This window comes from Pomacea canaliculata, linkage group LG2 (assembly GCF_003073045.1).
Source record: "Pomacea canaliculata isolate SZHN2017 linkage group LG2, ASM307304v1, whole genome shotgun sequence".
Lineage (NCBI taxonomy): Eukaryota > Metazoa > Mollusca > Gastropoda > Architaenioglossa > Ampullariidae > Pomacea > Pomacea canaliculata.
The window spans coordinates 38,515,063-38,531,911 of NC_037591.1; the positions used below are offsets into that span (position 1 = coordinate 38,515,063).

General features: G+C 43.9%; 1 protein-coding gene across 2 annotated transcripts; it reads right to left on the reverse strand.

Annotated features, from left to right (window-relative positions):
- On the reverse strand, window positions 1-8,174 carry LOC112557940. Of its 2 annotated transcripts, XM_025228097.1 has the most exons (11): window positions 7,965-8,160; window positions 7,631-7,731; window positions 7,193-7,284; window positions 6,558-6,645; window positions 4,298-6,245; window positions 3,986-4,098; window positions 3,344-3,504; window positions 2,564-2,660; window positions 2,235-2,289; window positions 1,236-1,399; window positions 1-545 (listed from the first exon to the last, which is right to left on the reverse strand). In XM_025228097.1, exons 7-11 carry the CDS (start codon window positions 3,490-3,492, stop codon window positions 432-434), a joined length of 579 nt encoding a protein of 192 aa, XP_025083882.1. In that variant the 5' UTR covers window positions 3,493-3,504; window positions 3,986-4,098; window positions 4,298-6,245; window positions 6,558-6,645; window positions 7,193-7,284; window positions 7,631-7,731; window positions 7,965-8,160; the 3' UTR covers window positions 1-431. The 2 variants fall into 2 exon arrangements, 1 of the variants encoding a protein (XP_025083882.1); XR_003098029.1 differs by lacking the exons at window positions 1-545; window positions 1,236-1,399; window positions 2,235-2,289; window positions 2,564-2,660; window positions 3,344-3,504 and having other exon boundaries at window positions 3,980-4,098; window positions 7,965-8,174.
- Window positions 8,175-16,849: the final 8,675 nt, after the last annotated feature.

Below are 16,849 nucleotides of genomic sequence, written 5' to 3' on the forward strand. Positions count from 1 at the left end.
TTTTTTTCTTTTTCATTTTCTTTCCTCAATATATATGATATAAAATTTAGAACCATTCCTTTTCGGAAACAACAAGGAGACTGTGCTGATAAAAACAAGTAATGATGTGGATGGGAGAAGAAGGAGGAAGACCACGCCAAAAGTTCGTGTTTTTACTTAAATAAGCGTGGGTGTCTAGTCAGAACAGTTACAGAGCCGTACCAACGAGTTTTCGTGCATCGTTTCCCCGAATCAAGTCTTACTTTGCATGGTCAGTAGAGGAGGGAGAGGGTGTGTGAGTGCATAGCTTAGTTCACTTCTCGGTTGACAACCACGTAGCAGGTGTTAGGCTTCTTGACAGACAACATCACAGATACTGAGTACAGCACCTTGTTGCTTCCTGCACCGCGATTTCTGAGGACTGACGATAGTTGATTGAACAAGATGGGGTGCTAGGAGAGCAGATACTGTGCTGATGGTGCTGCTTTCAGGATGTCTGGAAACACAAGCTGGAATTCGTTGAGACACTTCTCCACGTCTACGACGTTGGTCTTCGTGGCCTTGACCTACGTGCACACACACACACAGACACCGTAATGACTACTTGTGGACACATCATCGCTGGTGTTACCTACAACACCTGATTAAAAGTGTTCATCACTCTAGGACAAGGTGAGGTACTGTGGCGTTTCACACAACCAAAATCGAAAACTACATACTGCTGAAGATCAAATAGGAAGACAGCGGACGTTTCTTAATGAAGTCACGTACCAGCGAAACTGGATAATAAGAGATATGTCTCTCTAGTTCATGACACACACCTTTCATTCAACTGCCTTCACCTTTCTCACTCGAATCCTTATATACACTTTATCTCTCTCAAAGCTGCACACATTCTTTCAAGAACTGATCGGTTTGTTTGGTGTGTTTGTATGTTTGTATGTTTTCCTGATTGTTTTGTCCTTCTCTTAACCACCTCCTGTCCTTTACATCTTTAAAGCGCATTGAGCTCACCTCCGTGTATGGTAAAGATTCATTATTCATTATTATTATTCATTATTCATTATTCATTATTCATCATCATCATAATCATCATCATCATCATCATCATTATTATTATTATTCAACAGCTCGTCATTGTTGCGAGCTATTAACTATTTTATCAAAAATGTACGAGTGCACATATAATCACATACAAATAAAAATGACGGAGCTGCTGAGTACTTCTGAGATTAAGTGTTCAGGTGGATACCCACCAGCTTCAAGCCCCCGCCCATTAGCATGGTGACGGTGAAGCCAGCGATCGTCCCGCCGTTTGACCGGTGAAATTTGGCAATGCTGGTCTTAGAGGTGACGATGGTCAGCTGCTCCACCTTTAGGCTTGTGTACACCCTTACTCCGCTGATCTGTGGAGGCAGAACTGAACAAGACAACTGAGCCAGTGAACTGCTCAGCGAGTCAGGTGAGCTTCTCTAATGCCAGTATGACTAGTAGATGAGGAGAGGGAGTTAGCCAGGGAGTAAGTCATGTAACGTTTAACCTGTAAATTTCAGTCAGTCAGTTTGTCAGCTTGCTGTCCAGTGGAGTCAGGTAGCCCATCAGTATTCAGTGAAAGACTTACGAGTCAGTGCACTAGCTTTTTAGTCAAGGGAGCTGGCCAATGAGTTAATTTGTGAGCTGGCCGGTGAGTCAACATCACCACCATCATCAACGCAAGAGAAAATTGATGGAACGCTGGAGAAAGGGAGGGAAGGAAAAAGCTCACATTTTAGTCACCCTGGGAAAGACAGGAGCTATCTACTTTTGTCAATTGTTTGTCACAATTATTTGCACGCTGCTGAGCCATGGTTGTAGTCCTCCAATATTTTTACTCGTTCTCTCTCTCTCTCACACACAGATGTTCAGCATCTAGACATATGACTACAATTTCAGCAGGAAATAAATACTAAAATAAATAACGCTCTTTCTACACGCTGTAGTCGTTTCTGATGAAGAGACACCATCATTAAAATCAGTTTTAGGTCATTGTCCTCTCCTTAATCTATACATTCTACAATAAACACTATACACTTATACTATAGCGAACGTATCTAACACACTATGTTATCATCGCATGTGCGTACATTTAGCTACCTTCAGATATTTGCCTGTGTGAATTGGCTTCTATTCTAAAAGATGAACAAAAAGTGTTTCCCCTATTGACATGCAACAAAATGCAGACCCACCTTTCTCGCGCACACTATCGTTGCACTTACCTGCCCCCCACAACTGGATTTGCATGGGGAAACGGTTGCTCATGATCTCAGCGTACTGCAAGTGATGAAGTCTTAAGACACCAATCAAAAACATCAAAGCACTCTATTTTTCTTTCTTCCACGACATGCGTGGACACGCACAGATATAATAAACAGGTCAAAAGAAACAAATGAAAGCCAGTCAATGAAGCAGACAGACGCACGCACACACACGCACTAAACTTCCAATCCACCAAGCCACCATCTCTCTCTCTCTCACCCACACACCACTCTCTCTCTCTCACCACTATCTCTCTCTCTCTCAAAATCTTGATGTGGAGGCACCTTACCTCTTCCTCAGGGAAGCCCAATACATCGTCGTACCAGAAGATGGAATCACTACCTTCGCAGAAAGAACTGATCAAAGCTTTGCCTGTCAAAAGCATCCTGCTTACCAGTAAAAACATAAAGTAAAACTGGTTTTCGGTTGCTGCATACAGCCCGCAGAGATGGACAAGCGAAATGTAATATATCAGAATAAAATGAGAAACATTAGCAAACATATTTGACGATATATTATACATTTTTCATGTCACCGTGTTTGGCTTCTTTCTAGTTGACAGGACGTAACTAACGTCTTGTTTGGTAAAAATAAACGGAATAGTGTACGTATGAAACAGAATGTACGTATTTGTATAAATGTTGTAAAGGAAACACTTGAATTCTTGATTACATGGAACTGAAACAAATGGAACCTACGCGTATGACTTTATTTGCTACGCGCGTTAGTATTACGCAGCTTCATCCATATCAAAGATCGTACCTGAGACTATGAGACCAAAAAACCTCTGAATGCCGTAAAATCAGAGTATATCTTCTGTGAAAACAAGACGTGTTCTTTTGAGGCTATGCCATTGCAAGTGCGTGTATGATAAGTGTCTACCTGTGCGTCAAATGCTTACACGAAATCATATTAGACGTTAACCGTTTGAAAATTTCTTTGCAAAAAGTCCTGGATTTGAGAGATAGGACTGTTGGTGTAGGGAACACCATGCACATCTACAGTTACCTCATTCTTTCTTCTTAGTGCAGTTATCCAAAATTGCTGCCTACAAGGGATAACACGTTACCTTTCATCACTGCGGTTAGAAATAACATTTTTGAGAGTATCAGACAACACTTGGGCCACTTTGACAAACAGATGTTCGGAGTTTTTCTCCAGCAGCCTCCAGCAGTCAGGCTCCAGATGAGTTATTTTATTCACGTGGATGTCGCCCATGTATAGCACGTCCTGGAAACAACAGTACTTCTGATTAGGATGGCACTGTGCACGGTCTAAAACAAGGGAACATGGTTGTTCTCTAGACTATGCCCAGAATGACACGAGGAATAAGGTTACAGAGTTTGAAACCAAGGAGAAATGATGAACCTCTTTGTAGAAACAACTTGTTGTGATTGACCATTAATGGCGTTTGAGGCCATCACTGTATCCCAGATGAGTACAGAGAAACACAATCCGCTCAAGGATCTCTGTCTGTCTCTCTCTCACTCACATGCACGCACAGACCATAATGTTAATTAATGTGAAACATTAAGACATGTAACATATAGAGGACAGTTCTCGCCATTGCATTCTTACTAACAATACTAGTTTTCATATGCATGACTGTATACATATTAATATCATGAATGGCAAGTTGGACGATGTCTGTAAAGAGTTTTTTCATGTAGAGACAAAGGCTTAAAAGCTGCATGCATCCAGACCCACGTACCACAATATGCCACTTGTCTTTGATGGCGTCATAGAGCTGGTTGATACGCAGGTCCTCGAAGTAGGGTTCTTTAGGGTTTGTGTGTAAGGCTACAGCAATGAAGTCCGAGATGGCTGCAGCGATTGAAATCATCTTTGAGGACTATTATTATTATTGTTATTATTGTTATTATAACAGCAACGTCTGCTTGTCCAATCCTGCCTCTGTCTAGAGTCTAGATTGACATTTTATTCTAGGTCGCTAGCTGAATATTTTAACGTGACTTTCTTCATCCCTGATCTACATAAGAAGAGAGCACAAACTATTTCTTACCCGAAGTGGGGCAGCTGAACCGCACAACGAACGGCTCCCGTAAAAAGACGATTGGAGGTTTCTTCTCGCGCTCATCCCTTCTGCGCGCATCATTCGTTGGTCTCCGATTCCCTTTTCCGCTTCTTCCCAGTGACGCATCTTCCGATTGCAAGGCACTGGTTCGTTCTGATCAGGAGACATGGAGCTGCCCGCCATGGGTTCAGAGGCTCTATGTACATTAGCCGGTCCTGGGACTTCGTCATCTCGAGATAGCGAGATGATTTCCACAGCTTGGTCAAGCGACAGGACATCATCTGAAAACGACGCGACGTCACCAGTCCCATACAGCCACGTGACTTCATCGGTCGGGGTTAATAATGACGCTCCATCAGCCGATGAGACGAACTCAGGCGTCTCGAGAACCTTCTGTACGTCCATGATGTCACTTATTCTTTCCTTGCCACGAGGTAGGTGGTTCGCCTTCATTTGTTTGTCTAGGATGATTCTCTTCCTTCTCCAAACTCACCGACAGGTGACACCTTCTCCAGCTCAACATTATTCTCGGAGATGGATTTTCTGTGGTCCGACGACTTCAGGAAACTGGCGTCCTCCTCTTGTGTGGCATCTGGACGACTGGAAAGCCATGTGGACGCACTTGTGCACTGCAAGCTCCTGATCAAAGACCATGGAGCCGCTCGCCACGGCATTAGAGGCTTCATTGGCATCAGCCCACGGCGCGTTGGATTCACCAACCCGAGTGGCGCTCTGCTCCTGTCCGCTGTCAGTAAAATGGACGGTCGTGCAGTCCCCCTTTCGCCTGGGAAACTCAACCGTGATGGGGAGGACAGACTCACCGACGGCATTGAATCTGGGTTCCTCCACCATTCTTGGAGCGGGCTCGCCCTTGAAGATTACAAACATGGGCAAGGTCTCCTTTCTCACCTCGCGGGCAAGTCTGATGCTCGAGCAGGAGTAAGCAGGCGGATAGCTGGTCATGTTGGTCGAGAAGGACTCATCAGTCGCAGCTTGCAGTTGATCTATTGCTGGACTGTCCTGCGTGAGACTCTCATGCGTTCCTTGTCCTTCTAGAGAAGAGTATGAGGTGGGAGAGGTATTGCCGCTGACGTTGCAGGCCAGACCTCCGTCAGGATTTGTCCACTCCTCGGACATGACATCATGAAGATACTTGATAGTATTTTCTCTGCCCCCCTCCACGCCCTTCTTGTAGTCTCCAGAGTCCGACGAGCTCTTCTGGGTCTCTAAATTCATAGACTGGTTAGCGTTCTCATCGTCCTCACCTGCTCCCTCGTTCTCGCCTTCGTTCTCGCCTTCGTTCTCGCCTTCGTTCTCGCCTTCGTTCCCGCCTTCTTTCTCGCCTTCTTTCCCGCCTTCGTTCCCGCCTTCGTTCCCGCCTTTGTCGGATTTTCCCCCTTTTTTAGGGATGAACTCGAGGACAGATTTGGCAAGGCTATGCGCTCTTTGAGCCCCAAATCTTATGTCCTTAACTATATCAGGGTCCTCCTCCTTCTCAGGAGACACAACCGAGTGTAAAGTTGTCAAGGAAAATACGTCAGATTCATGAGAAGAACTCGTCGATAACAAGGATTCCATTACCAAAGATTCAATTTTCATGGGGCTGCCTGAAGACGACAGGTTAGCTTGTCCTCCAGCAGGCTTTCTAGTCACGTTGTGATCAGAAAGTGACCGACTATAGTCTTTCTTATCAGGAGATAGCATTTTCTCAGTCCCTTTCTCACCAGCGCAACAAGCCTTGTTTTTCTCCACTACGATCGAGGGTACTCTTTTGCCTGCTTCCGACGAGTTGTCTCCTCTCACTGATAGCTCAGAAGGTTTATGTGACGCAGAGGCATTCTCCTCTTTACTTCTCCTTTTCTGTTTCTCTTCCCAGTTCTCGATTAATTCGTTTTCTGTTGGATACATTGTGTCCAGCACGGTCAACCGACTTACTCTGGTTGGAGAGGCAGATGACAGTCAAAGGCCAAAGAGAAGGAAAATCAGTTCATGAGTAAAAAGTCTTGACATGTTCACATTTCCCTTTTCTTAAAAGTCTACCATTTCACAAAGAACGCTTCCCTCAACACAGAATTTTTTTTTCCCAAAATGTAAGTAAAAACCCGAGTCATCATCCACTGAAGAAGTTAAAGTGGCCAAAAATATTTGCTACAATAATCATTATTAATACTTTGTCTCTAACTAATTAGACAATGGGATCCAGAAATTAATTAGGCTTGGACATTATGAGGATAAAAAATGGTGTTACCTGTAGAAAAAGCAGTAAGTGCTCGCGGCCATGTAAAATACATACTGCTTCATCTTCTTCGAAATCGAATAGACCGTCTTTGTCTAATCTGAATTCAATGGAAAGAAGACACACAAACAAACAAACAAACAAACAAACAAACAAACAAACAAACAAACAAACAAACAAAACACAGACACAGATAGCGTCTTTCAAAGGTTTATTAATTTTGTTTTGCATGCTGATATTTGTTACTGTTAAGTAACTGTTAAGTACATGTTTCATTAACCACCTGTTGTGATTTTAAGGCTTCTCTTTGAGTTTTAGGAGATTAACTGGAATGTTAACGTGAGGAGCAATTATTTAAGAAGCTGAGTTTTGTTTCTTGAGCTATAAGATTAAACAATTCTCTTCCACGAACATCGCTTTTACTTTCTCTCCTATTTCCTGTCTTTATTTCACTTCTGGGAGATGAGATTCAGGGAATGATTTGAAGTTAGATATCGAGATTCAACAAGTGCAGACCACATCTCCGAAGCAGAAATTTTCAAGCATCTATTTGAAATGAAAAGAAATGCTTAAAGACAGAAGTTAATTTAAAGCCAAGCCTCAATATAATTTTTGTTGCAGATGAGGCTGAGGTACTCCTGCCTCACATGTCCAGACGTCGGATGAGCTTGTCGATGTTTGTCCGACTGTTGTCCGCCCTCGCCTCCATGAGCAGGAGGAGATCAAAGCGTCTCAGCATCTGTGGACAGACACGCATCGGCTGTTGACGTGTCTCACTTAAAGATCAAAGGTACTCGACGTCACATAAATTGCACGAGGCTGCACGTGATTGTTGTTTTTTTTTTTTTGTTTTGCTTATTGTCTGTGCTTGAATGGATAAGTGTAGTCATAATTATATTTATTATTTGTTGTTTGTTTAGTCACACATATGAACTGTAAATTCGGCTGAAAATCACATGATGATGATTGATGATGATGATGATGATGATGATGATGATGAGGAGGAGGAGGAGGAGGAGGAGGAGGGAATGGGTATGATAATGAAAGCAGACTGCTTCGACTAATCAAGACAGGAAAGCCTTTACCTCAAACAACACGTTGGAGGCGAACCCCTGATTGGGCTCTTCGCGAACTTTGAAGTCGTTGATGCAGAACGAACCAATCCTAAGATTGGGTGAAATCCCCGCTGCAGTCAGGAAGACGACACGAATCTTTTCAGAAGCATCCGTGAATAAATTAGCTCACATTCACGTACACGAACACACATAAACGACCGTGCATGCATACAGAGTCGCACACTTCCATCCCAGGACGTCCACTGCCTGTCACCTTTCTTTCTCCTTTTATTCCCTGTCCCCTCCATCCCTTCCTTTCTCCCCCTCTGCTCTCAGAACAACCCTCATTAAGAATACCTCTTACTTTCTTTCTTTTTACTCGTCGTCCCGGCTGGTGAGCTCATCTCGTCGTCTGCTGTCGTTCACAGCCGATGCAGGCTGCTTAGCAACGAGAATGGAAGTTTCCGCCATCAGACGACGTGTGTTGATGAGCAGCAGACGTGAAGACAGCGCCAGGCGTGACATTGCGCTCAAGGTCACTGCTGACGTCATGGCACTCGCACACGTCATTCACATGTGACGTACTTCTGACGACTTTCTGTTCATATGACAACTTCGCGTCCTGTGTAGTCATGACAACCTCAGTGTACATCTTCTTCTACAAGAAGCTGCTGTAAATAACTTCGTAAACAAATATTTGTTTATATTTCCATGAAATCATTATACTTGAATTGATTTCTCATTTTCTGTGGAATTGCATTTAATGTTCTATAATTAACTGGCTGAATCTATTATCCGGATTTCCACTCATTCATTCGGACAATGTGTAATTCGTCATCAAAACTTGTGTAAACAATGAATGCATTTCATTTGTAGCTTATGAGTAATCTTTTATCCGAAAATTTCATCTTTCTGGTAAATCAGTATAAATATTCGGCTGATTATTGCAAGGATTCCACTCTGAAGCATCTAGGACTCAAGGTGGAAGAGCTTTATTTTTTTAATATTATTTTTAAAAGTCTACCAAATTAGAATGCCGAAATAATAGGCCAGCCATCAGTCACGCAAATGTACCAAGTGGCTCACCAGTCGCAGACTGCCATCATCTCAGCCCTCCTTGTCCAGCCGGAGGAAGGGCTGAAGTTTGACTTTATGGTCTCGCTGGTAACGTAGGACCAAGTGCTCCAGGGCTGCGTGATGACGGCCGGAAGGGCCATCTATCGTCTTATTGCTTGCATAAACCACTTACAGGGATGATGGCAGGCGGGGACTCGCCATTTAGCGCTATTCGACTAGGTGATGATATGTTTTCGCGGCGCTGCCATTTTGTCAGCTCTTCGGCGAAGGAGATGGAAAACTCGATAGTGGGCAGGCGAGACCCGAACGCTTCGTTTCTGAGGGCGGTGTTCATATCCCGCTGTTTCTGCGGCGAGCATGCGTGTTTAATGTCAAGATGTAATATTTGCGAAAGATGTTCTTCGTGAAAGCTAGCTAGGCAAGTACTAGCCAGGTATCAGACAACCATAATGGCTATAAAGTAAAAAAAAATGTTTGTGTGTGTGTGTGCGTGCGCGCGCATCTTACATCGCTGAATAAGGTTTGTTGATAACTGATGAGAGAGTCTGATCATTAGAGTAAAAGTAAATGTCCTACCAGGCTTGTCTAATTCTTTTATTGTTTCAGTTCGCTTGTTTGTTTGTCGTCCTTTCATTTTTGCTTGATTTATCTTTTATCATCCCTATTTCCTCCTTTTTTCTTCTTTGTTTAAACTCTTTCTTTTCTATGTTTTCTTTCACTTCTTTTTCTTCCTCTCTTTTTTTCTTCCTTTCCTTCTTGGTCCTCTCTTTCTTTCTCTCCTTTTACAAAAGACAAATCTCTAAACACACTTTACTTAACCAAACCGATTCTTCCTGCACATAAAATTGACATTTCCCTTTTAAATTATTCCTCCTTTTTAAGTAATGATGAAAGAAAGATTCAAAGCCCTTAGTGTTGCAGTGTAACGCTTAATTTTCTTGGGAGGAAAGAAGAGGGGAAGGTTGGGAATGCAACCTCTTTTTTTCACTCTCCAGCTATTGCTTCTCCTCCCTCAATCAGAGGATCACCTTGTACACTGCAGACACCGCGCGCGGCTTACTAATAGACTTTTCCTATTTACCCATCAGTTCTCCCCGGGAAGCAAAACAAAAAGTTCTCAACAATCCAACCCTCGTGTCCAAACTCTTTTCACCTTTCTAATCAAGCTGTTGACAGAGCAAATATTTCTCTCTGAATTCTGTCTACAACAGGCAACGCCTGCCAAAAAAATGACTCCAGCCGTCCGAGGACGAGTCGGCCAAGCGACAAATCAGAAAAATGGTCCGAGACCTGGAGCCCAACCCTGGCAGCAGGAGATGCTACTTCGGCTGATGGTCTGCTTCAGCCAGAGACGTGTATATGATGAAGGACATGAATATCATCGCCGGGCCAGTAGTCGATCTTTCTTCCTTTCAGCCTTTAATGAGGTCGTCATCTCGACAAATCATTCTATCACTTCTACTTGTCCTCACTAATTGGGTAGTTTACTGCCCTTGCGCCCGCTCTGCCATCGACCCTTGCTGTTTTCCTCCCGATGATGGAGGTGTTCTCGTGGCAAACGACCTCATCTGCTTGATTGGCGCCCCAACGTTTTTGCGAGTCAAGGGGGTCGCTGTCGCTGCTCTTGGAAGCTTGGGAAAGAAACTGTCACGTCTCAGATATCGAATGTTGGTGTCAATGAAGTTTGACCCTAATCAGGAATAATCAATGATAGAAGAAAAAAAATAAATCCAGTCAATGCATGTTGATTATTGATGATTACCAGATTAGGTAATTCCTTCAAATTTTTTACAATGTATTTAGTTGATTTTTCTTCTCTAAATCTCTTTAAAAAAAAAGAAATAAATGAACACAAAAGTATTGTCAATTAAAATCTTGAACAACAATACTGCAGTCTTGTTTTCTGTTAAAGAAGTATTATTGTGAGTGTGTGAGGTCAACAAACGACCGACAAAGACCTCCTGAAACACGCTCCACTCACTTGAACAGTCCAGAGCCGAATATCACACGGAGATGTTTCCAGAGAAACGCTCGTTTGGATATTGCTATGGGTCAGAAGTGGTCAAGTAGGCCTTAAAACGCCAGGGCGAGTGAGTGTGGCCTTATTGTTGCCCGTTTAATGGTGACATTTTTCTCGCCCTTCGGAACCCCGGGAGCCGCAGGTCGGCGTTGACCTGAAACGTCAGGGACAACGTAATTGAAACGTGTCAGCGCCGTAGCAACGATTTGCATACGAATGATGGCGACGATCAAGACGACGTGAGTGGTAGTTGTGGTAGGAGTGAAAGCGGGGGAAGGAGGTTGGAGGGGAGAAAAGGGAAGCAAGAAAGGAGAGTTTCCAGCTTTCGGTAGTTTTGTCGTATGGGGGTACAGGAGGGAGGAGAGGAAGCGTGAGGCCGGGTGCCAGGGTGTTGATGGGACGTTCGACTCGAGTCTGCAGTAATTCGTATTTAGCTGAAATATGGCGACTGCTTGTTCGTGTTGGCCACTTCTCGGCTTTCGTGATAGTATCGTGGTTTGCGAGCTCTTACCGAATGAGCCTCGCTCACTTGTTCCTCTTTTAAATCATTCACCGTTATAATTAGCCTTAAAAAGTCTTTCATTATCATCATTAATCTGATAGTTATACCTCTTGGCCTAACTACGCCTCAACTGATTTGCAGCAGCAGGGATGCTCTTGTTCCTTTTTTTAAGGGTTGCATCTACAACTTAAAAATACGGACATGGCACTGAAAACCTTTCTTCTCCCATAAGACATCAAGCGAAGGTCGGCACCTCTTTAATTCTAGAATGAAACAATCAGTTGATATTAATATGAAATGGGCAAACCTCTGAAAATTAAAACTCTGTCTTCTCATATGATCTGCATTTTTTTTAAAGGACGGCACAGAATATTCATTCCCTTTAGATAGCAGCGCTTTCGAAAGGAACCATTTCCCATCCGAAAAGGTCAAAGGTGTTAGTGAACTTATGAACTGTGGGAGAACTTTGTGACCCCCGAAGGCAAACTTCTTCAGACTTTGGATCGAGTGAGTGAAATCACCTCTGGGCCAAACATGTGGAGGAGTGCTGCCTTGCAATGCTAGGCTGTATTGTCTCCAGTGACTCTTAATTTCCGTATAATTGCCTTTCAGCTGCAGAGTAAATATTTTGGGAGGCGCGAGGTCGATGAAGGAGGGCTCTTCCAGGTTCGTTCAATCGAATTTTGGTTTTGGTCGCTTATTTGAATAATCAAGCAAACACGACATCGCTAGCTGTACAAAGGCTGCTTCTTGGCACCATCTGTGACTCAGTGAGGGAATGGTGTGTCAGTGTGTCTGTTTGTCACCTCAGAGACAGTAACAGAAGTTGGAGACAGCCAACTACGGTAGGTTAGTGATGTCAACAATTTTTGCCTACCTCCAGCTCTGTTAGTGACTAGCTTTAACGTTGGTACCCGTATCTGTAAACATCACCAGTACTACACAGCAGAAGATCCAAGAAGTCTATCAAAATCCAAGTTTTCTGGTCTAACCCGGAAACGGTGTATGACGTAAACAATACCGTAACAAACAAAAGTTGTCTTAATGGATGACTATTACATGGCGAGGAGCTGTAAGACTTTATTGTTTTTAGACCGACATTCAGAAGTCGTGGTGACTTAGGAGGAAGAGGGAGAAGAAGACAACAAAACAATCTTGTCAAAAATCAGACCTGATGCTGCTGGCCCGACCGCCAGCATGTATATTATATACAGTATGGGTAAAACTGAGTTAACAGTCCGGCAATTTCTCATGCGGCCCCTTGGGAAAATTAATTGCCCACCCCTGCTCTAAATACTCATGATGATCAATAGGTACTGACTGACATTAACAAATACTAAGAATATCTTTCTGCAAGAAGCTAATTTTATGGCTGGCGCAACTGTTGATAAGCTCTAACTCAAAACTAGAAACAAAAACAAACGAGAGCGCGAGAAAAGACAAATATGTTGTGGTCAAAATGAACGTCGCCACTGAAATGTTGAGGGGCAAGGGACATCACTCACTCTTCCAACTCTCCCTTGCCAAACCTCGCGTGCCCTCCCTTTAAAAGCCCTCGACGGCAACTTGACCCCCCGCTGGACCATGCCTCGTCACCAAACTCACAAGGCCCGGATGTAATCATCGTGCCCTCTCCGCGGCTCTTCCTCTCGCTCCCGCACGCCACCTAATTAATTAAGGCCGTCATTTCTGGGCAAATATTTGACAGCGCCGCCTAGCGACAGCGCAGGGGCCAAAGCATCGCGGACATCTCGAGCCTTTTGTGCGTCCAGATTAAACAGCGCTTTGTCAGGCGTGCAGCGGCCGATCAATGGAGCCTAATATAGTCGCGGGGATAAATTGGTGGTTTAATTACGTTCATGTCTTTTTATGACGGCGATAGGCAGTTAAGGTGAAGGAGCGACCTGCTCGCCTCCCTCCGGTCATATCTCCACTTCTTCCTTCACGTCAGGCAGGGAGGAAAACTCGGACGCCAGACCCGTCACACCCCTCTCATCTCGCCACCCAAACCCTTACAATGGTCGCTAATAAGGGTAGAGAAGCAAAGGTGAAGTCTGATGAAAATGCTTGTCACCCATCAGACAGTGAGAATAGTAAACCTTTAGGTTGAGATCTCGTTTCTTGGAACTGGCTAGTCGGGGTTCTCCTTTCCCCTGCTATCCTCTCAATTCCCCGAGTTTTCCCATGTCGTATTCCCCCTTCTCTATAACCTTTCCCCATCAAACCATCCAAGCAGTCAGAATTGCCCTGGTACACAAGTATGCGCCCTCCCAGACAGGCACGCTCACAAACATGCATCTCGTGATAGTTATTCATGTGTGTCAACGATACAGCCAGTCTCGAGCTTGACCATATATACCTATTACATATACTGGTCTTTAACACCTGACGTCACATTACTATAGGATAATGTAGGTTCGCTGCACCACTCTCTGGTTGTCTGGTTGAGGGTGGGATTCCTCCTTCCACTTCCGGAAGCAACAAGTCAGCAAGAGTTTTCTGTGATGAAGATCCAGCTTTAGGATGAACAAGAAAAGGATTCATGAAGTTTTTATATTTATATTTACATTTACATTTATATTTATATTTATATCATAACTAAATGAAGGCATGCTGTTTTATAGTCTCAAGCGGAGGACAGAATCTTCGCCAACCATCAGCCATGACAATATCTTATTTGGCTAACTGTAAGGTTTCCAATAATAAACAGGTTCACAATCGTACAATCAGATCATATGGAAAAGTGTAGTAAGATGTGAACGTTCACATAAACGGATGGTTACACAGGTAGAGGGATAGATATTGCTTATTCTTGATTTTTTTTTAAAAAAAGACATGTTCATGTTAAGTTCAATCAGGGTAGTTTGTAGATCATCCTGGTTATTTGTTGTTTGCAGGAAAAGAATCTCAAGCTCCCTTACCCAGGTATAATGATGTCCCAGCCGGTAATCCACCCGACACACGGCGGGTGGGAAATTATGTGGAGAGACAGGTCGCGGACATATGGACACTACATCGGTGCAAGCAACTGCCTGCGAATTCTTGTTGACCACAGTAATATTTGGACCAAGGCTGCGGAGGGCAGATAAAGAGATGAACTGGAGTTTAAATGCGGAGTTTGTGGAATGCACGGCCAGGTGGCGCTACTAGCAGCACGAAGAACGTGAGGCATCCGGAGTGACTGCCCTTTGATTCAATTATTAGCAACTGGGTGGCGCGTTCAAGACGGGTGGGCAGCCGGGTGAGCCATGTCAGGGTCGGGGTCTTTTAATGACGGCGATGAGAAGGCAGTCAACAGTTTCTGAGACGTTGAAGTTGTCCCTGTAGAAGGGTGGGATGATTAAAGAGCAAACACGAGGACCGTTATTAAATGTTACAAGTGCCTTTGTACTTGCAGGAGTGAGTGTGTGAAAGAGAGAGAGAGAGAACAGAAGGTTGCGCACTTATGAGCGGAATTTGATCTTTAGTGACAAAATATACATTTTTTCTACATGGCTGTTTGCAAAAATCACTTCGAGAAAGGATAGATGACATGAACAGGGATAATACGCCGAAATATTAAAATGTCTAAAACTTAATATTTTTGTCAAATTTCAGGGATATGTCTTGCCTTAATTATTGTGTATGTCTCCTTCCTTCTCGGTCTCTCTAATATTTAGGTCTGTCCGCTCTTCTTGTCTTTTCGTTCTTTCCGTCCTACTCTGCATCCTCATTCATTTCTCTCCCTCTCTCTTCTCCTGTCGGTCTCATTTTTCTGACCTACCTTTCCCTTCGTACGATTCATAGTTTAATACTTGTTGATGCTGTCTAATACTGCCAGCACTTGTAGCACAATGTATATAATGTCTGATTATCCTCCTCCCGCCTGCCACACTGTACTGCCTGCACCTAAAGCTGCGGCGAGGAAGAAAGAAAGAAATGAATAACGAAAGAGAGGGGAAAGGAAAACAAAACCAGGAATACCCTGAGAAGCACTGTTTACCAGAGGACTTACTTTTGCCCTCTTATCTCGCCCATTCTCGTCTGGTAATCTCGCGGGGATCCATTATTGCCTGAAATCGGTGAGCGCATGTCAATTTCAAACAACTGGGCGGCGTTAAGAGGTTTTTTTTGGGGGGGGGGGAGGGGTGAGGGTAAGGGGGTAGTGAAGATGAGGGGTAGCCTATTTGTCAGATTACTTCCTCGTGTAGCCTGCAGAGGAACCTCCGGCTGGGGGGAGAGAGGTCGGTCTTGAAGATGCTGTCAGCGCGCCTTACATCCTCCCTACCCCGACTAACCCTGACTAGTTGTAACACAGAAGTGATAGACACCCTCCCGTCCCAAACGGTCTTTTCTAGCGATTAGCGACAGATATGATGGCATTACCAAAACCACTATTATCATCTCCAGAGATCCTTTGCGACGCACGTGCTGCGTTCCAGGCTTTAGCAGAAGCGAAGGGTTGGGGAGGAGGAGATGAGGAGAGAGAGAGCTGGGAGAAATGTGATCGATGATGTGGCCGTGGATAAGAAGTGCTTCAGAAAACATCAGATGCCGGAGAGAACTGTGAGCTTATAAACAAACGTCCAACTCCCTATGGAATGCCATTGCCAGCTTCTTTTAGTTTTTAGAGGAGGGGAGGGGAGGGGCGTCATGTTTCAAGAAAGTCTTGTACTCAAACTTAAAAAAGGAGAGAAAATCATAACATTTTTGTTGATTGCTCTCTCAAATATTTTTTTGGGGGATGGGGTGGAGGTGAGTTGGTGGTTGTGTGGGGTGAGGCTGGAGAACCTCAGATTTCCTGAGACCGATCCTGGGACGGCGCAGTCTTCTTGTTGGCCAACGTGCTGAGAGTGTGTACTTGTACATCAAATGTGGATGTCTTTATATATTTATTTATGTATGGGATTTGTATGTGTTTATTTATGTCAGCGTGCTTGGACAGTGATAGTATATTACATTATCTAAACACGTGATCCGTGTGTTTATTGTATTATATATGAACGTGAGTAAACGTTTGAGAAAAGTAAAAAGATGAGAAGAAAAGAAATAAAGAGGTAAAAAGAAAGAACACTTTAACAAAAAGCAAAGTTAACCTGTAAAAAGGAGGGGGAAAATCTTTCACTGGGGAGAGTGTTTCAAGAAAACCTCTGTCAATGTGTGTGAGAGAGAGAAAGAAAGAAGAAAAAAAGCATACAAAGAGGAAGGGATTTTTTTGTTTATCCTGATATGTGTTCTGAAAATGCCGAGTCACATCAAAATGGGAAGCTGGGAAAAAAATATTATTTATTATCGTGCATCAGTTGCCTTTGAAAGAAGTAAAAGCAGGCTTTGCACACACACTTTGGCGGCATCTTTGTGTTTCGAGAAACACGTTTTAGAAAACAAGTTTCACACCAACTACTGGAACACAGCATCCACACCGCCATGCACGGACGAGCAGCAACACTAACAACTTCAGTAACAACATGCACGTGTGTGTAGCAGCTTGGCAAGCCTGTATTTACTCATCTGCTCTGTCTGCAAGTTCACGGTCACAGATCACGTGTCGCGCGCAGCTGCAGTGCTGTTGTTGTTGTTTACCGGATGGCGCAGCCAGCCTCGCAGAGCGCGTGTGCGTGACGGCGTGCCTCCAGCATGACCTTTGTTGCCGACCTCGGCCTTTGACCTC

Bases quoted from the DNA above. Each gene is read 5' to 3' on its own strand.
- LOC112557940 (XM_025228097.1), bottom strand. From the start codon at position 3,492: ATGGGCGACATCCACGTGAATAAAATAACTCATCTGGAGCCTGACTGC. The intron at 2,661-3,343 runs GTAACGTGTTAT...ACTGGTAAGCAG, and splicing joins TCTAACCGCAGTGATGAAAG to GATGCTTTTGACAGGCAAAG. The intron at 2,290-2,563 runs GTAAGGTGCCTC...CATCACTTGCAG, and splicing joins TGGGCTTCCCTGAGGAAGAG to TACGCTGAGATCATGAGCAA.